General features: G+C 39.5%; 1 protein-coding gene across 1 annotated transcript in view; it reads right to left on the minus strand.

The window, feature by feature from the left end:
• The window catches only part of fgd4a (FYVE, RhoGEF and PH domain containing 4a), a 68965-nt gene that overhangs the window by 9020 nt on the left and 38133 nt on the right, over positions 1-21812 (minus strand). The window contains exons 3-8 of the mRNA XM_077515919.1: positions 20357-20437; positions 9181-9333; positions 8385-8580; positions 4488-4911; positions 351-440; positions 98-243 (exon numbers count right to left, since the gene is read on the minus strand). Of these exons, the coding sequence (XP_077372045.1) occupies positions 98-243; positions 351-440; positions 4488-4911; positions 8385-8580; positions 9181-9333; positions 20357-20437 (1090 nt within the window). The remainder of the gene's footprint in view (positions 1-97; positions 244-350; positions 441-4487; positions 4912-8384; positions 8581-9180; positions 9334-20356; positions 20438-21812) is intronic.

The raw sequence follows: 21812 nt of genomic DNA on the forward strand, positions 1-21812 counted from the left end.
ATGAGCCCAAAGATCGGTTGGCTTTTGCATTTATGATCATGTTTGCAAAAGACGAATAATACTAAAATCCTCATCACTTTGAAGTCACCATACTCACCATTCTCCCATCCGTTTCTCTAAGTCAGGAAGCAAAAACTGACTATGAAAAGTGTTGATGGAGGAGATGTTGGAGAAGATATTTTTCACCACATCCACAGGGAATGTTCCTTTATTTGCCTCCTCCATGAGCTTGGCACAAAATTCCTACAACGGCAAACCACATTAAATAACATTTCTGCCGGGAGAGCACCGAATGCTGTTGTGTAACGTGTGATATGACGAAAACAGACGTGACGTGAACCCCATCTCACCTGATCCAGCAAGTTGAGTCTAGCAACGTAGGCCTGCTCTGTATGCAAGAGCTCACTGGCAATCTTAAAGAGTTTCTGCTCATTTGTCTCCTGAAAACGGTAGGTACACGTTAGAAAGCAACTCCAGGTACAGGTGACATCATGGTCGTTAATGAGACAATATGGTCACACAGCTCACATGCAGAAAGATTTTATAATCAATCAATCTGGAGCTCTTAAATTAGGTTGGGTCAATGAGCTCAATAACACTTTCAATTGTGAAAGATACATACATACACAAAATGCTAAAAAGCAGTTCATTAAGATTAACAACAATGTCAATGTAGCACATCTTATCAATTGCAAGCTACAAAAATGTCATCTACTCTCTGTGCGCAGCACAGGGATTACTTTCGAGCAATTTGATTGGACATTCATTCCTTGCGTCTTTCGCATTTGATTCTCATGTGAACAAGTATTCTTGAATCATTCGCAAAAGAAAATTGTTGGCAGCCTTATAGTAATGAAAGAAAATCCCATGATCACGGAAACAACTTGAAACTGACACACGATAATAAATAAAAATGGACTAGGATTGATTAATGAAAATCCAGCATTGCTATTGAATTGTGGTTCAGCATAATCATTAAAAAAAATAAAATAAATAATAATGAAACAACGAGATGTTTTCTTCTTCCTAGGAGGGGCATGAAGCACTTAACTAAGGTATGTGCTGTGATTAGCATTACAAGTATCTTTAAACTTGTAATCTGACATTTGGTGAGATGGTGGGCACCACAGTAAACACGGATTAAAGACAGTGAAGGAGATTAGAAAGAAAAACAATAGATAAGCATATTCAAGTACGTAAAAGACTATGAGATCATCTCCATCTCCTGATGTTCCTGTGACTATGGTTGCACATATTAAAAGGTTTAAGGTCCACGGGACTGCAGTCAACCTTCCCTGGATGTGGCCGCAAAGAGGAAAATGGCTGACAATTTGAGAGAACAACGAAGTGAACTCCAAGCACATTAACTGTTTACAGGCGCAAAAAGTTTCAGTTCATGTTTACTTATCACTTTTGTCATTTTCAAGTTATTTCAGCGAGCATTTGTTTCCCCTTATCAACAGAAGTCTACCAGCAATTTTGTCCACAGGTGCCTCAAAAGAATGAATGAGTTGTCTTTTGTTAATTTGCATGCACAATTCTCTCTGCACTCAAAAAATTACAAAGACAAAAAGCAGATCATCAGGAATTTGATTGAGAAAAGAAGCATCTTGTATTTACTGTATTGTACTATTATCCATCATGAGTCTCTGATATTGGAATTCACATACAGTTTATGCTAACATAGTAGCATGTAGCACTCGAGCGTGTTATTGACACAAAAGTGACAGTGGGCACAGCCAGGCTGGGATCTCTCAACAGGAAATGAAAATATGGAAGAATGAAAATAACAGTCAAACAGTTATGGACACAACTAACAATAACTTGGGGGGGTTAAACAATCCCAACGAAGCATCACCTAATCAAGTTCGGACATGCACGTTGTTTTTGTTTGTTTATTTGACTAGAATTCAGACAAATATACACGTGTATTTACAGGAATATTGTGGCCACATTTTGCGACATGAAAGGCCAACATGCTGTATTATGTATAGAAGTCATTTTGATCATATATTTGATATTTTCATAATCATACTGAACATATTGATTATTGAATGTGTCACTGAAACTGTTGTCTTTGAAACCTTTATCAGTAGTTTTATTTCTTCAATGGAGACTGATACACCGGCTTGTTGCAGTGTAAATATTTACTTACCGGTAATTAAGAATTGTCATAATATCTTGTGTAGAGGTGACGTAAACCCTTAATAAAAAAAAAAAAAGACTAATTGATTAATTTAATTAACTATTTTAAAAAGTGCTTCATCGTTCAATCCAAATCTGTCCAAATCCTTTAATTTCAGCCTCTGACCAGTAAGAATGTTCTGTAGTCCTTTGTGAAACAATACAGATTATACTTGTGTTTCATCAAAATTAATAGTAAATTAGTTCAGTGATTTCTCAACCAGTGTGCACGTTAGTTTTCCGTGAGAGCTTTTACGAGCGCTTATAAGGTGTGCTGTGGGAAATGATCAAATTCCACTTAATAGGCCTACAAATTATTTACAACATACAATGCATCTCTGTTCATCTATCAATGTCAGCAACTTATAGAGGCATGCAGAACAAATCAATGATCTTCTATTAGATGGCAGAAACTAGTATACAGTGTGGATCGAAAGTTTGGGCAGCCCAGGCAAAAAGTGTTTTGTTGTGCATAATCGAGCCAAGGAAATTTGGTCCTTATCAGTCCACACAACATGTTTCTAAAATGCATCAGGCTTGATCTGTATATTCATTTGCAAATTCAAACACTGATTTCGATGGTGAGAATTAGTGTTGTTCAGATACCGTTTTTTGGTCCCCGATACCGATACCCAGCTTTGCAGTATCAGCCGATACCAATACCATACCGATATTTAAGTTTTTTTTTTTTTCCCCTCAAAGTTTTTTCCTAAAAAAAGTTGTCCTGCTATTGGTTCAGATCATTCAAGGGCCAATAGAATATCTTAGATCGGCATGCAGTGAACATGTCACATATCAGTGAATGACGTGCACGAGCAAGACACAAGATGCTGCATCCAAAATCATTCGTTAGTGTTGGAATTAATGGTATCGGCATGTTACTTGTGAGTACTCACCGATACCGATACCACTGTTTTAATGCAGTATCGGTATCAGAACAACACTAGTGAGAATGTAGATGAGGTTGATGATGTCATCTTTCCTTGGCTTGTTTATGCACAATAGATTTTTTTTATATTATTTTTTTTTTTACCTGGGATGCCCAAACGTTGAATTGACAGGCGCATCCACTTCTTGGGACATTGTTGTTTGGTTGTGTGCCATGAGATTTTTCTAATTTAAACTTATAACTTGGCCTAATAAAGGTTGGCAGTCAACGAGGTAAGTTAGTTAATTAGTATTGATTGTTTGCAAACACCTGCCTTTTCTTTGAGAAAACATTTTCTCCCATTTTGTGAAATGTTATGGACCAAACGAATACCTGAATCATAATCAATTTATGGAATACATTTTAAAGGGATACTTGTGTCATTGAGCCATTATCAACAGCTAGAATATAATGTTTTGTGTATAATTAATGTGGTAACTTTATTATTTTCATGAACAATGAATACCTTTAAAAACAAATTTTGCCACTTGCTGTCAACTGAAGATGACATCATCTGTGCTGAGGAACAGGTAATGACCAATCATGGCTCAGTTTGCTGACCAAACCCAGAGAACAGGTGAACTGTGATTGTTTGTTGCCTATTTCCTCAGTACAGGTGATGTCATCTTCAGTTGACAGCAAGTGGTAAAATGTGTTTTTAAAAGTGTTCAATGTACATGAAAAATAATGACGTTCTAAAATTAAATCAGGACAAAATATTAACTTTTTACTAATGAAAATGGCTCAGACTCAAGTATCCCTTTCATCTGTTATTAAAATAATAGTTAATATTAATTTGCAGATGCGGTATAATTAAAGTGTAATTGACATGGAGATATTTAAGAGTATATCAAAGTAGTACCCCTTCACATTACCTAAGAAGTAGATTTCATTTTTTTTGTTTTTTTTTGTTTTTGTTTTGTTTTTGTATTGCTGAATTGTTCATACCAAATAAGTACAAATAAACAGTAATGGGGAAAAACATAAATAAATAAATAATTAAAGTCTAAAAATATTCATCAGACAGCCCTTAATTATGTCTGTAAGCTGGATATTAAGCTCAACATGTCCACAATGTGATAGTGGAATATAACTGTATGTTGTCTTCTTGAAGTTTAGTTAATTAAACAAGTGTGGGAGCTTGATCCATATGTATCGCTTAGAAAAGCACAACACATACTTAGTACAATGAATATGAAGTTCAATTGAAAATCTCACACTTTTGGGGTGAACTGTCTCAAAGGTACCTTATATTGACTCAAATACTGCACATTAATACTTGTGGGCTATTTTTGTAGGCGACTGCGATTCATCATCGTCATCATCATTCTAATCAGGCAAAAATGGACGACCTAAACAGCGGTTTTGCACGCACCTTCTGCTCTGCCCTCGCCTCTTCTTTTGGATGTTCCAGTTCCGTATTAGTCCCACTCTCTTCATTCTCATGGGAGCTTTCAGAACCAGTCCTGTCCGTGCGTGAACTCGAGTCCTCGTCCCCCCTGTCTGTGCGTCCCATATCCCCATTCACCAGCTCAGTAGTGTCTATTCTTCCGTTTTCACCGTTGCACGCCTTTTTCTCCTCCTCCTTGTCCTGCTCCATCTGGGCTAGCGCCCCGTTAGCCTCAGGCACGTGAGCATCCTGCAGTTGGGACGACACGCAGACCTGTTCCACCGGGGAGTGATTCTCCTCAATCTTGGCAGCCTCCGGCAGCTTGTGGGAGGTCCAGTGAGCCGGGCTGCAGTTGGCCGACTTGCTGCTCTGTTTGAACGGCGAGCTGTCTCTCTTGTTGTCCGCGCTGCTGCAAGACCAGAGGAAACAAGTTGATTAAGGCCAGGAGAAGTCAAAAAACAAACAGACCAGAAAAGAAGGTTAGTTCAGGAGCTGTTTGAGCTGGCTTGTCGATCAGAAAGCGGGAGAACTAAGTGGAGAGCCTTTGCATGAGAGTTAAAAATAAAACGTGCGCTGACTTCCAGACTTCTGTCTTGTGTGTGTGTGTGTGTGTGGGTGTGTGTGTGTGTGTGTATGTTATGTGTGTTGAGTACAGTAACGAGGAGGACAGGAGCAGCTCACTCCCCAGAGGTAAAAGCTGTCCTAGTTCTACACACACCTGTCTTACAAATTATAATTACCATTTGCTTTATAATCCTGAATGGGATGGAAACAAAAAAAACATTGTGCCAAAAATAAATACAAATATACACACTCAGCTGTTCTACATCCTGCACATACAACAGCTGTTTCAATGTGAGAGCCCCCCACTCCCAACCCACAATAATTGTACAAGCACCATTTCCTCACTTTCAATTCATAGTTTTCATTTCTAACTGTAAAGTAACAAAAGCTTCATTACCATCAATCAACCAGACAAGTGTTATTTATTTTTCCGAGGTTGTTACTGTTCCTGTGGCTTGTCCGGCAGAAACAGGAAGCGTGTATAAATAGAGGAAGAGGCAACACACTGGCGCAACGCTGCTTGTCCCCTGTTGCGTTTAAACATGAAACGTGATCACGCTTACCTCTCGGACGAGAAAGATATACTGAATATTCCACACAATAAATTCTTCATGCGGATGAAGCCCGGCAAACATTAGATGAGATACGTAAGGGAGTTTTAAAAGCAGGTAGAAGCTTCGTTGGCCACATGGCCGCCTCGAAGCTGTTAAATTCCATGTGAACCAGATTAGGACATTAGAAGGCTAATTCTGTTCACAGAAGCTGCCGGCCGCTCTCTCTTGTAGGAGGGCGTCTTGGGGGATAATCCCAGCAGTGCTGTAGAGGTCCAGAGTGAAAAAAACAAAAACAAAAAAAAACCACCCATTTTACATTTTACACCGCACAAAATTGTAAGATTCTGCTTATTCTTTGGTCCAAAATAAGGTCAGAGAGAAATTGGACTACAAGTGATTATACAGATCTACTGTCAGAGGCAATAGGACACCAGCGGAACTTCTAGTAACCTCATTTTGATGACCTTAAAAAAGGTTAGCAACAAAATGCAAGCACGGAATGTTTGAAATAATGTGACAAAAGGATGATAGTGAATATGATCATATGACAGATGAGAGCGGCGCCGCTGAATGATCCATACCTCTTCGTCTTGGTTTTCATGTCCCAACACTGACTGCCCTCCCACAACTGAATGAGGAGCCGGGTGTGCCCTCGTCTTCTCAAATCTGCTTTCATCCCCTCACCAAAGGCTGACCTGTAAACGTGTGCGCTAATCCCTTCCCCAGTTCTTGTCGGCGGCCTCGTCTCAACTATTATCACAGATGCAGTCAGAACACTTTGATAGCAGGACTTCTGCTTTTCATCCTCGTCTTGAATGCTATCGGAAATGTTGGGAAAGACGACGTTTTTCCGTTTGTGCCATCTCAAGGTGTCGGCATGATTACGACACGTACACTGAGCAGTACAATGTGAGCACTTTGTCAACTCTTCATACGATTGACCCACATCCGGCTGCATCCCAATATTTCCTTGGATTATGGCACACAACGCAGTGGGATGACTCTAGGCATGGGCCAATATTATTCTCTACATTCTTAATATTGCGAGAGAGACAGTGAGCGAGCGAGCGCGAGAAAGGGAGAGAAGAATAGACAGAATATTTGTCACATTAACAAATTTGTACCATAATACAATTAAATAATGTGAACATTTTTCTTCTGTTTTATTCTTCTTAAATGGATACTTTACTTATTTAGCCATTTTTGGCAGTCAAACATTAATATTTTGCCTATAATAAATTGTATATTTTCATTATTTTTCACGTACAATTAGTAACTTTAAAAACACATTTTGTAACTTGCTGTCGACTGAAAATGACATCACAAGGGCTCAGGTAACCAATCACAGCTCACCTGTTTTCTAGGTTTGGTCATGTGACATTCACAAGCGGAACTTGTCATTTTCAGTTGACAGCAAGTTGCAAAATGTGTTTTAAAGGTACTAATTGTACGTGAAAAATAATGAAAGTATCAAATTAATTATAGACAAAATATTTACTTTTTATTTCTATAATGGACTAAATAAGTGAAGTATCTCTTTAACAAGTCACAGTGTCCCATCACTAGTGAGCTATTTCCCATGAGCTACTCATGTTGTCCTTGGGGCTAACTAGTACACGCTAGCATATACACATTTTTTTTTTTTTTTTTTTTTTTTTTTCATCTAACCTCACTACATCCCCTTCGTCCTCTGTATGTAACTGTTCGGGAGAAGGTTGGGGGTTGAATTGGAGGCAATTAATTTCAAAGAGGTGGCCCGTTTATTCAAGTTTGCAAGCAGCCAATCCTATTGTGCCCTGGTTCTGTGTTCCCCTCAAAAAAAGGAAAATAGGAGTTCATTACCGGTTACAGTCAGTATTAGTAGTTATTGGAACCTTGACTTTTTAAAACCGGTAATGGGCCCAAAGCGATATGATCCTTGTAATTAAATCAATGACTTGACAAGGGGGAAGAGGGGATGTCATTGATCATTGTGAAGTGCAGCCCTGTGATTGAGGTCTATGCAAATTGACGACTTGACATGATCAACTGAAGCAACAATGCCCCAAGTAGGCTTCGTATGACCTCAACTCTCAATTCAACTTTCTTTCCAGAGCACTTTAACAACAACCATAGCTGGAACAAAGCACTGTACATAAAACATACAAGGCGACACTAAAAACAACATAAAATACTATTTTCGGATTAAAATAGACGAGAGTACCCTCGGCAAGGCATAACCACGATACAGGTGCTTAATTTGTCTCACTTATAACTTGAAGAGACTGGACATTAACTCTGAATCACAAGACCACAAGGCACTCTCTCTTTAACCACAGTATAATATTTATGTCCCAAAAAACTCAACAGTTTTTGGAACACCAAAGAGAAATTACTTCTGCTTTGACTTGCTGTCCCTGTAAAACACTGCAATAAAATCTACCATTAATGCTTATGTTTTCTTCTTCAGTAATGATGATTTGCATTACTTTTCCAGGATAGTAAAACAATAGACAGTAATTAACAACCAGCAGTCTTTATACTCAATAACATAATAAATTCATTCTTATGAAACAGAGTACTACTGGACATTTTTTGGGACAATGTGAGGTTATTGGAGGAAATGCTGCAGTTCAAGTTAAATCACTTCTTCTCAGCAGAAACAAATTCATCAATGGGAGGCTCCACTATTTATTCAAATTTAGAATCATCATGGGAAGAACATAGATTTGCTCTATGCTTGCAGATCCCACACAGCAGAAGAGAGGAAAATGCTCCTTCCTACCTGTTCTCCTCAAATCGGCTGATGAGGTCTGATACTTTGGAGTGTGTGATTCTCACTCTCTCCCGGTTTGTCGCCCCCCTTCCTCCTCCACCTCCTCCCTCCTCCATCCCTGGTCTAAATCGGGTTTTGTGGTTGTGAGCCAGTGGGGACGAGAGCTCTGTCACCGGGCTCTGAAGGTATGCTGGCTTGGGAGGCACTATGGACAAAATATAAAAATAAATAACACTGGGTTTTGCTGAGACGCAAATCAATGGATTTCCTGTTGGGGTAAACCCCTGCAATGCAAATTTAGGCCTGAGGGGGGCTCTATGCGTTGTGTGATTATATAGGGCCTGGGAGAGCCACTCAATAAAACATGGCTGCTCTGTTTGCTATGAGTAACGGGTATCAGCACTCACGTTTGAAGGCTAAATATCCAGATTGTGATTAACTGTAGAAGCGTTGTGTGTCTTATCTGTGACGAATGATTAACCGGGGAAAATAAAAGAGGAACAAAAGGTCAACGTTCGCTGGTCTCAGAGCAACTTACATCATCTGATTCCTCTTTTCAGCGCTTCCCATCGCTGGGTGTGACGTGTGCACTGCTTAAAACTGTACTAAGTGAATGATGATGAAGTACGATGGTGAAAATGCGATGAGGGATGTTATGACACACAAAAAAGTTATGCCAAAATGAAAACAATGACTTCATAAATTAGACTGTGCGAGTGCATCGTTGATCGTGTCTTTTCTAACCTCTGAGTGCAGAACGTCTAATGTACATGAGTGCAGTCATAAATCGGCCATCATTGCGTACCTGGCGGTTTGGACTGTGACAGCGGCCTCTTGTCAGAACTTCTTCCATTGACTCCGGTCTGGCTCTTCTTACTGCCCGCACTGCTTGCTCGACTCAGACACCCCTGCACGCTGGAGTTACTTGTGGACCTGCATGGTGAAGTACTGTCCACAGCTGAAGGACACAAGGCGAAAACAAGCATGCCCATTAAAATAGAAAGCTGTTGTGCAGTTCTCTGAAAGCATTTTGTAATGTTATGTATCCTGTTTGGTTTGTTTTTACTGTTCAACGGTAGTTTACTTGGGATGTGGATTATTGTATTGTGACCATTGTGCTTTGACCAAATACCGATGGATACCAATAGTATTTGTGTACATAAAAAAAGAGAGACCATTTTTAAGAACGATCTATATATCACAATATAGCATTTTACTTTAAATTCCATGAAATTAATGACAATTTGCACTTTTAGGTCCTGATCATAAAATGGCCACATGAGGGCAGAAGATACTGATATAGCGCGAGTACCAATACCTTGAAATAAAGCTGGGTATTGGCCTGATATGACAACATATGCTGCATGGAGCAATATCACGATTGAAATTTTTTAGATATATTGCCCAGCCCTGCTTCCCAGAATGACTTGCTCTGAACTGGGTGCAAGCGACATTGGAAACTGCTCAACAAGATGTCAGCATTTCATTCAGATCTAACTCTTGATGGCTTGTACACACACCAAAGCAACACAAGAAGGCCTTTATTGGACCTTGCACCAGGGGAAACTATAGAAGTGAGCCCAACCCCTGATAAGTATTTATAATGACATCCATTGTGTAGCTCGTTAATGAGAACATCATTTAGTTAAGAGTTTGAGGCAGTCCTTTCCAAGCCAATCAATGAAGAAAAATATAACCCTCAAACTTCTTTCAGCACATAAAAAAAAAAACACACATTAATGCATGTTAACATATTTCATGAGTGTAGATTAAGAGGTGTCTTTCTTTTTATTATATTTTTGTTCATATTGTGTTTGATATGTGACAAACTCTCCACTACAGGACATGAACAGCCGAAAATGCACGAGGCAATGGATGAGATTGTTTAGCTAATTGTCCAGCTGATGATCCAGTGAGTGTCCATCCAAACAGCTGGTGTGACTGCTGTTTATTTAGCTGGACAAGAGTGAGGTAATGGAGCAAGGAACACAGACTGGCACTGTAAACAGTAGCCTTGATCTATTGCCGCGTTCTTTACCTCGCATGCACACACACGTCCTTATGGTACCAATCTCCAGCCACCCTATTGTTTTCCATGTAAGGGGGTCACTTGAAGGTGATGTGCGATTACCAAGTGACATCAATACACTATATAGAGCTCGCTGGCCAAGATCAGTGTCGCTTTCTGCTTGCCTTGCTTTGCTTGTTTGGATGAACACTGGTGCTGGATTATTTGTGGAAGGTGAGTCTTAAAGCTTAAAAGCATCCAAACCACAGACTGTCAAACAACATATCATTTAGGTTAGTCGTTTATCACTAAAGCCAGGATCTTTTCTGTGTGGAAGTAAGAGAGAAGGCTTCCATCTGTGTAAATTAGTGGAAGGTTGTCTCAATTTGTGCAGGCACGTGGTTGTCTATTTAAATATCCAGACAACATGGTTTGGTTGGACCGGAGTTTAATTAACTGTGGATTGTTGCTAATTCCAAAAGGATGCTTCAGTACACTTTATAGGCTTGCTAATATACTACTACTATATTTGGTCAGTTATTTTTTTCTGCATCCAGTGGCTGGACCCAGAGTTAGTCAACTAAAACCAACAATATACAAGCTAAAATGACTTAAAAGATGGTGGAATGTACAAGCTGTACACTCACTAAACACTTCACAAAATATATAACCAGGTTTGCCTTATTATCGTGGTCTTAAGTATTCAAAACAAAAAAATTGGTAGGCCTACTCTAAGAAAAAAAAAAGATCAAAGTACATGCACGCACTAATGAGATCGACAAATCCCCCCCCAAAACCGATCAATCATTGCAACCCACAGGCCTTATTTCAAAGTATCTGTACTCGTGATTGGCTGCCCTCTTGTGGCCATTTTATGATCAGGAAATAGAAATTATTTGAATAGAAAATTGTCAATTTTAACCCATTAAATATGCCAGACCTAAAGGTGGCAACAGTTCCCCAAATCCTATCCAATCAGAGTACGCTTCCGTCTGGTGATGTCACTTCCACAAATTGGGTTGACAATGAGATGTATGCCAAGCCTCTAGGTGGCAGTAGTTAGCCAAATACTGCTTCTCTCAGTCTTGACGTCACTTCCAACAGAAGTGAAGTCAGCCCCGAGTGTAAATGCTTTTAAATCCAGGTTAAAAACTTTGCTTTTTTCTTATACCTTTGATTAGGGACTTTTAAACAGCTTCAATTAAGTGTTTATTATTATTATTATTATTATTATTATTATTATTATTATTATTATTATTTTAAACTTACTTATGTCAAATGTTTTAAAGTTTGTTGAATAATGTTTTAAGATTGTTATTGTATGTTCTTTTTAGTCAATTTTGTAACCTATTTTCATGTATTTTTCTTCCTCTGAATGTTAACTACTGTTTCTTGATGCTTATGTGTTGTCTTTCCTTGTGTAAAGCACTTTGAGTTGCCTTGTGTATGAAATGTACAAATAAACTTGCCTTGCCTTCCACCGTCCACCATACGCCACACAAGCACCAACTGTCAGTTTGTTGTTGTTTTTTTTAATTAAAAATAATACTTGTAAACAGTCAGAGTACATCATAAATGGAGCATAGAGGAAAACAAAGAGTAAATACAAAATTTTAAAAAGCTTCACTTGTCTTTTTTTCCCCACTCACTCACCCAAACACGCACACGCACACCCCCACCCCCACATGGTTTCTCGGGTGGGCAAGCGAATCCACAACGATGAAATTTTTCTTCTTTTTTAACAACTTGAGGTATAAGTTTGAGTGACGTGTGTAGAGCAACAGCGTAAAACTCCATTTAAGGCACAAACACTGATTCGCAGAAATCCGCAAATCTTCACTTTGACTTTTTGGAAACCTTTGTTTTTAATGGAACAAAAAATAATAATAATCCCCGGGGACGTGTGGATGACAGGGCAAAGCACAGAAAAATATCTTCCATTTGCAATAACCCCGCTTGTGTGTAAACAGGGCCTAAGTCTTCTTTGAAATAATCTGTTATTGGTTTTTTTTGTTTGTTTGTTTGTGGGGCTTTTTTTTGTGGGGGGGGGGGGGGGGTGTAGGTGTCAACACTAATAGTGGTATCGGTATTTGGTATTTGTAACTACTCAAAAGTTGAGTACTTGTTCTAGTCTGGTTCTAAAAAAAAAAAAGTGGTATCGAACATCCCTGGACAAAATCTAACGTCTCATGAGGTAGTTCCTTTGTAAAGCAAATTAAATATTGCATCCTTTGAGCAGCATCAACTAAAACAAATTGTCAAGACATACAATATATAACAGTGGGTTGCACCTTTATATACAGTACATAGTGCCATGAGTGACATGAGTCCGTTTATAAACCTCAGCGTCAATCAGAGCAGTGATCTTGAATTTTCCGCACACTAATCTCTATGTCAATCTCTGTCTAAAACAGAAAAAAAAGCCACAGAATCATATAGTCAGTTACTATTTTTACAGGCTGAGCGTAATTAAAGACAACAGCACTTGCCACCGTCTGAGTGGAAACAGCTCCACGCTGTGTCTGGGATAGCCGAGTCTAAAAAAAAAAAGAGAGGATCTGAAACAACCGATCAATTCCGAAGACAGCCTCAGGAATTTCTTTTACACTGAGTGCTTGCCCCTTCTTTGCCTCCCACGGTCACATCAAGAGATCATGAGAACATTTCCAGAAGATATGCCACTCTTTTTAATGCAGGATCCCATTTAAAAGCACCAAGCTGGAGGATGGCAGCGGGTGAGCCTTTCCCAGCCCCGAGGGTTGTTTTTAATGTGTCACGCGCCAGTCTGCAATGCAGCTGTAAGCCACACTACTGTTTGAGAAAGCTTTGCTACGGTGCGTAAATACAAAGTTTCAAACACAAAGTTAAGCAAGGATGATAAACAGCCTGTCAATATATATTTCAAGTAAAATGTTATGTTGAAAGGGAATCAAATTGGCAAATTGTAAAATTTCCATTTCAAGATATGTCCAACGGTGTCAAATGATATGTCTTAGAGTGCAATGAAATGCAGCTTGTTATACTTCATTGACAGTACAACTAATAACAGCTCTCAACGCTTGTGTTGCTCAATTTGAGCATCTTGTCATTAAGAGCAGCCCGGCTTGAGTGGCAGAGTGCACCGTGAATTAATACCAGCGAGAGACAGCGTCACCCTGCAGAAACACTTTGTTTCACCTCCTTGGTTTGCGGCACTGCAGGAATGAGCCCTGCTGTTTGGATCCGAGTCTCGTTTACTTGGAAAATATTAACTACAACAACAAAAAGTGGACCATGTGCTAGACAAGGGGGTTCTTGATTATGGAAAAATAATTATCCTCGCAAATACCGTATTTTGCCAAAAATACAAATGAGTCAAGCCGAACTTCACCTTATTTTCTTTATTACAATGATAACTGGACTATTGCTTTTAGAAGATGCAAAACTCTATGCCAAGATGGCTTGTACTGCAATAGCTGCTAACATGTTACAGGGTTTCTCCTGGGTACAAAATTCAGAGGCGGCCACCTCCGCCTAATTTGCTTGCCACCTCCAGCCTGAGCCACACGAAATGTTCCTTACAATAACATGGAGCACGTACATAGCACTTTTATGTACTACATATGGTGTTCAAAGTGCTCTACAATGGCTCACATTCACCCATTCAATATGTTGTAAGCATCCCCACTTGTCTAAACACGGTATTCTGATTAATATTGAGTTAGTGGATTATGAATAAAAATCCACCTGTTTCTATCCATCTCAGTGGGCGGCCATTTTGCCACTTGCTGTCACCTGAAAATGACATCACAGTTGCTCAGGGCTCAAGCTAAGCACCAATCACAACTCACCTGTTTTCTGAGTTTGGTCATGTGATGTAAGCAAGCTGAGCCATGATTGGTTGTGACCTGGCCAACTGTGATGTCATTTTCAGGTGACAGCAAATGGCACAGATGGATAAAAACGGGTGGATTTTGTTGCTTAACTCATATTCCACGAAAACAACATGAACCACAATGCCATGTTTAGACTAGTGAGGCTGTGTAGAACATAGGATTGTAAATAATTTTTTGGGGTTCACTTCCTCTTTGCGCTTAGTTGTGGTAATCTAAATAGCAGAAAAAGACTCAATGCATCACACTGAACACAAGACGATTCAAATCTTATTGTGTTTCTTGTTTACTGGCAACGTTAACAGATGACACGCAACTTCTTTGTTGAATTAATTGGGAAATTATACTGTGTAATGCTGCTATGATCTCACACTAATTGCGTAGATAAAACAGGTATTACCACCTAACATGACCAACCAAACCCTCTGTAAAAACGCAAGCCTTGACAAACTATAACAAGGTGAGCTTACTACACTTGCTGGAAATCTGCTCAGGTGAATGCCGAAACGACTCATGACATCATTTCCCTCGAGTGTTGTCACCTGATAGACTAGAATGGCCCGGTTTCTTCGCCCCTCCAAGAGCTGTGTAGTTCAGTGAGAGAGCTCCAGTTGGGAAACAAAAGGCCCACCTGTGCTTTTTGGTCCCTCGCCGCCATGGGAGACATCACGTGGAGCTCGAAATGCATACTTTGTCTGACCTCACGCCACGTCCTCCAGCCACACTCGCACCACAAGGAATGTCACATTGTGCTGCTTGTTGACGGGTGAGTAAATTACAGATGCATGCAACGCCGCGTTAAGTCACCAAAATGGCTCGTGCGCACAACATCTTAGCGGAAAACTGACTGTTACATCAGAGTTGAGGTCGAAAAGTGCAGAGACAAACTTGAGCAGGTTGAAGATAAGAAAAGCACACGCAAGAACTAAGTGGTGAACAGGTGCTCTTTGACAAAAAATTTCTTTCAAGATTATGGCGCTCACTCACCCAGGTAGCGCAGGGAAAAAAAAAAAAAAAAAAAAGTCACCTTGTTCTAGTGTGTATCCTCAGTGAGCTCTTGTGTTCTAAGTTGTGTGAGTTGTTCATACCAGGGCTGCGGCAGCAGAATGACGCTCAGTGAGGAGACTCAAACAGACTCCTCCCTTCTTCCCTCACTCTCACTCACACACCTTATATTTCAAGTAACTTTAAAAAGGATAAACAATAACACACACACATCCACACAACTTCTATCCCCAGGCCACTTACATGTGCAAACATACCAAGCCAAAAATAAACAAGGCAGCTGAAACAACGCAAACAAAAGCAGGAAATAAAGGAACAAGTTTGACTGAAAAATGAATATTACAATAAGGAATGCAGGGAAAATTCATACAGGCAACATGTTCGAGGTGTGATTCTTTGCCGGGCTTGCTCCAAGCAGGCCGTACATGATCACTGTTTGCTGGAGATTAAGTAAAGTTGCTGGCTGTCCTAGCACACCAACGAGCTCGCTGCAACGGAAAAATGCAAATCCTGGAGTTCTTATTGGCGAACAGCGTTTTGAAACTGCACCAGTGGTATTTTATTGACAGTTAAAGTCACTACACGCTGTGCTTTTTAGTAGGGGTCATCTGATGTTTTGCATAAAACTATCAATTACCGATTAATTGGCCGATTAATTTACAAAATATATAATGCACTTTTTTGCCTCACAATGCGCTTTAATGGGTGACAATTACTGTTATATAAGGCCTCGCTATTCCTCGTGAAGCGGGTGTCAACTGTAAATATATTGCTAACTTTCCTTTTTGTGACTCAGAAATGCATTTATAGCGATATTTAAAAAAGGCCACAATATTGTTTAAAAAAAAAAAAAAAAAAAAAAAAAAGCGCTCATACCAAAAAAGCACAATATTGTGCTTTTGTACATAACAGCAATGCATATAAACCACCTAAATCTCAAATAACAATATTGAGGCGCTTACTTGTTAATGCATGCACACATTGAGTTCCTCCACATATTGACTTGCTTCACAAGCATATTACATTACATTACACCCTTCATCTGACAATTAGCATAGCTTTTAAACATAGAAGGCCAAAACATCCCTAATGAAAATTAAATTACACTAATAAACTAGCCACCAGAGGTTGCTAAAACTGCACAAATGGAAATCAACCTGACTTTTTAAACACACGTGTTCCCTTTAAATATTGTGAACATGACAACGATATTGTGGCAGTTTTAATATCACGATATTGCCCTTATTGTTACATCCCTATTGTTAAGTGCTCATTTTTATAGTGTAAAGGCAAGCAGGGATGTCTTCTATGCGAGATGAAGCGTAATTAACAGAAATGAGAAGAGGAACACAGTATCACTTTTTTCCCTTTTAATATTTGTTGTTCCCATGAAGCAGAGAGCACATTTGCCTGTCAGTACTGTTGTATGCTCTGCACGTGTATGTTGTTACTGTTGAAGTAGCACTTGATTGAAGCTGTGTAATTATCAATGCTAATTCCCATTAGTCTATCTTTGGCTTGCCACCTTATAGGTTAGAATTAAGGGGTGAAACTATATATATATATATATATATATATATATATATATATATATATGCAATCACGTCACTGCACATCCCATGTCATGTACACTGACGCAACGCCAGATGTGACATTTCCCTTCCAGTAATTCCTTCCACTTAGTTAATTCATTGCCAACGTTACAAATGTTCAAAAGCTAAATCTTGCTGCGGACTAGTGCTCTCAGGCCGAATGTAACGTTATAGTGCTAAAAATAAACAGCCAGAAGCAACACTATTCACTGACATAAAAACGGAGTCTGGCGATAAAGAAGCCAAACTAATGAGTTTAAGAGCTTGAACACTGATACGAATCATCCCAATAAAATGTCCAAAAATAAACACTTAGACTCATGATGATTGAAACAAAAAACAATGATACAGATTTATCAAGGTTCACTTTCTACAAATTGCTATTATCACAAATTGCGTTTGATTTCTTTCAGAATCTAAAAGTGGTTAAAAGATAAGATTAAACAGTATGAGTCACACGTTTGCTGCTTTTTGGTTGCAGTGATAAAATATTGCTTCAGATGTGTCTGGGTCAGATTTTTTTTGAAGGACAGATGAATGGATGGAGATAAAAAAAAAAATATTTCAAAGCCATATTCGAGTCATTTTCAGCCTGGATAAGTTCCTACAGTAAATTCAGGTGGTTAAAATTAGGGATGGGCGTGTGCCGTGTACCAATGCCAGATATCGGTATCAGGCCAATACCAGGCCTTAGTTCAAGTTATCTGTACTCACAACGGCAGCCGATACCACTATGGGCCGCTCTTATGATCTAGAACTACGAAGTAGGTGAATAGAAAATTGACTATTATTTTTTTCAAATTTATTTCAGGACCTAAACTGATTCCAATTGTTTGTCCGCAGTACCCCTTATCCAGCCTGTTTTCCATGTCTCCCACAGCAACACAAACACACAAAGGTGTTTCAAACAATTAGCTAAAAAGCAAGCTTGAATGAAGCCTGATAATGATCCTCAGGTGTGTTGGCTGAGAGAGACATGGAAAACAGGCTGGATAGGGGTACTCAGGGACCGGGGCTGAGAACAGTTGGATAACCATCAAATATAGGTAATCTCTTATCTGCATGTTTACAATGAGAAAATCCTGATGCAGAAAACGGTGATGGGTTTTTTTACCTCTATTTTTACCCCAAAAAACTTTGCATGCAAAGCAAAATATGTTGCCACTTTGAAGGGAATAGGAGTGGTGCAATTCTATTTGCACACTCTCACCATGAGTAAGTGTTCGTCTAAATGCATGAATAGGGACGGGTACCTTTCACATTTGAACCGGTACAGTTCCAATTCTTGGTACCTGGTACGGCTGCTCGATATTGGAAAAAACTGACATTGCGATTTTTTGGGGGGGTCTGCGATATATATTGCGATATTAAAAATGGAAGAATTTTCACCATATGACTTGAATAGCTTTTTGGGAATAATTTGTTTTACTCACCATAACACCATTATATTCATATAATATCAAACGGGCATTGCATTTGGTTTCCATTGTAGGGAATGGAGGTAATTTTTCCAAATCAAATTTTTGTCTTAGGAATGTGACAAATAAAAAAAAAAAAAAAAAAAAAAAGATTGTACAGTAACGGTGCCGCCGCACCCTATACGCACAGTACGCATCGTGCGTAGGGCACCATCATTCGTGTAGGGCACCATCATCCGTGTGGGGCCCCATTTGCCTGTGGGCACGGCGCACACATGCACTTGATATGTTGCATCCGTTAACACGGGTGCCGGGGGGAGTAGTCACTCATCGCGCAAGAATTGGATGCGAAATTAAATTACTACGTTTGTTTTCATTTAAAGACATGAAGAAGGGGGTTGGGTGTGGGGGGAAGTGCTTACATTCTACGATCCAGAAATGCGTGGAGAGAAGCAAACAAAAACGAAGCAAGTCATTCATTCACGTTCGGCAGGAAGCTCTAGGTGTGTTCAATGACCACTCACACTAGGGGTGTTAAAAAAAATCGATTCGGCAATATATCGCGATATTACATCGCGCAATTCTCGAATCGATTCAATAGGCGGCCGAATCGATTTTTAAATATCCATTTTTGAAGGAAAAATATTCACCAAAACGTCTTAGGACTTTGGGTTTACACCTTAAGCATGGAAGAATGTTATATTAATGGAACATTAAGACTTAATATTTTATTTTAATGCTGCTCAAACATGAAACAGATTTCAACCTGTATAAGACTGAAGTTTCAGATAAATAAATAATACATTTTCATACAAATCTTACACTGTACAAGTTTACTGATTCGTATTTTCTAAATTTAAATCAGAAAAAAATCGCAACAATGGACTTATAAATTCGTATCGGGATTAATTGGTATCGAATCGAATCGTGACCTGTGAATCGTGATATGAATCGAATCGTCAGGTACTAGGCAATTCACACCCCTAACTCACACAGTTGGATATTTCAAACATACATGGAAAAAATTCTTTCAATGTATCAAACAGAAATAAATATTACGTGAGCACATTGCTGGGGGTACTTGGAATAATTTTATAATTTATTTGCCAGATCAAAAATCTCTGTCAGAGACGCACCAAAATCAGAACAGGCAACCTAAATTTCTCATAAAACTCAGAATTATTTTTTCGAAGTATACACATCAGCCTCACAATATCCCACACTCTATCGATTACTTTCCAAAGGTCAACATAAATAGGGCTCTGTGCTGCATGATTAAGAATTGTGATATCATAATGAAGCTGGGAGCATCAGCGAGTGATCAGATATGATGGAAATGTGCCAATCAGAGCAGGTTTCCCTTTTCTTCGGCGGTTTACAAGTTGAAGACGTAAAACAGAACGTAAAAGAAACAGGAAGTAAACAATGACCGAACACGCAGCCAAACAAGCCATGCCTTGGCATCATCTTCCCAAGAAGAAACAGTTTTGACAAGATTGTAATCTTCCCCGTTGCTTTTCTGGCGATATCTCGTGAAGTAAATGAAAACGCTGTGCAAGGTAAGTAATCAGAAACATTTAGCACAACAATCCTGTTGAATCATTAGAACAAGCTAGTGGAGCAACATGTGGAAAGGATGCACAGGCTGCTGACGTACTTTTTTGCAGCTCAGCCGCTACTTAGTAGCTGTGCAGCCAGCCACCTGACCAAAGCAGCAATCAATCGTGTCATCTTTTGATCACCCCAACCCGTGTGAAATGCGAATGATTGCTGATCTGCAAAAACTTGTTTGAACCAGTCCGTGGGGTGAAACAAAATGTTGGGGTTGCGTCTTTAAGCCACACAAACAATTATCGTTGCATGAAAATGCCCCCCACCCCGTGAAAAAAAATCAAATAAAATTTGGGGGCACCATCACAATTTTAAGCTTAGGGCACCCAAAGGGGTAGCGGCGGCACTGCCTCATGTGCATGTCGACTGTTCGTGTTCGGCAGTAACTGCCTGTAAGAGTGGAGGGGGGAGGGACCGCTGCTGACTGACTATAAAAGAAATGTATGCTAAGGTGAGCATGCGTAATGCAGCTTACCTTTGGAGGGCTCGATTTTCACGGGCACACAGGCTTCTTCATCAGCACACGTGGACTGGAAACATACATCATCACTGCTCTCTGCAACCACATGTTACACAATTCACTGTTACAATGATTTCAGTAGAATTCCAGCGTCATCACCTTGTCCAATGCAGATTCGTGACTCATCACTGAAGATAACCTTCATCCAGTCATCCACAGTCCATGATTGCCCCTCCTTAGCCCATTGCTGTCATTCTTTTTTGTTGAAGCATCAATGATGGTTTCCTTTTATCTTTCCTGTATGTAAATCCCATTTCCTTGAAGCGATTTTGCACAGTTCTGTCACATACATTGACTCCAGTTTCCTCCCATTTCTAATTCATTTGTCTTGTTGTGCATTTTCTGTTTTCAAGACATATGGCCTTTAGTTGTTTGTCTTGACACTTAGAGGTCTTCCTTGGTCTACCAGTACGCTTGACTTTCACAACATTCCCAATTCCCATGCTATTTGTACTTGGTCCAGATCTTCGATACAGCTGTCTGTGAACAACGCACATCTTTGGCAACCATACACGTAGAGTTACCTTCTTCAAGAAGTTTGATAATCCTGTCTTTGGTCTCAAGAGACATCTCCCTTATTGGAGCCATGATTCTTGCCAATCCACTTGGTCCAGCAGCCCTCCAAGGTGTGATAACTGCACTGATTTTAACTGCTGACTAACGAGCAGATGTAGTTTGAGGCATGTGCCGAATTAAGGAAAGGAAATTGACTGGGTGTGTCCTTATTTTCTGCTCAAAATGGAGTGATTCCATATTTTTTTCCCTCAGAATGGAGTGACTCCATATTTATTTCCCGGCACTTGCTCTATAAAAGTAACATTTACTGACCAGCATAATGTTTTTTTCTTCATTTCTTTTAGTGTTTCTGAAAGCCAAGATGTTGCACTTTGGAATGACTTCACGACTGTTTTTACTATTAATTATTGGTCTTTCGTTAAAATTTTCTGTCATTGATTTTTGGGGGGTGAAATTTTATGCATCAAAAGTACTAGTGGTATCGGGTGATTACTCAAGTTGAGTACTCGTATTGATAACAGTCTGAGAAAATGGTACTGAACATGCCTATTTAAAAGTGAGTCACATTTCAGTTGTTTTGTTTTCATGAGTGTGATTTGCAAAACTATGAGCATGTTCAGTCCAAAGTTAACTTTCTCCAGTTTAAATAAGTAATACCCCAGCCAAAATTGCAATTGCCCATGTGCCGCTCATTGGCACTAACTGAGATGTCCCCTGCTGCTGATGTGATCTACTGTCACATAAAAACGCATCAATCTATAAAACACACATCCATTGGACCTGGGTTCTATCATTCTCAGATGCCCTACATCTCCCTATGGGATTAGGGGGGCGTGTGTCCCATCTGGCTTTATGTGAAGCTTTTGTTGTATCCACCAGAACTCTGTGTATGTGC

Source organism: Festucalex cinctus, chromosome 3, assembly GCF_051991245.1.
Source record: "Festucalex cinctus isolate MCC-2025b chromosome 3, RoL_Fcin_1.0, whole genome shotgun sequence".
Taxonomy (NCBI): Eukaryota; Metazoa; Chordata; class Actinopteri; order Syngnathiformes; family Syngnathidae; genus Festucalex; species Festucalex cinctus.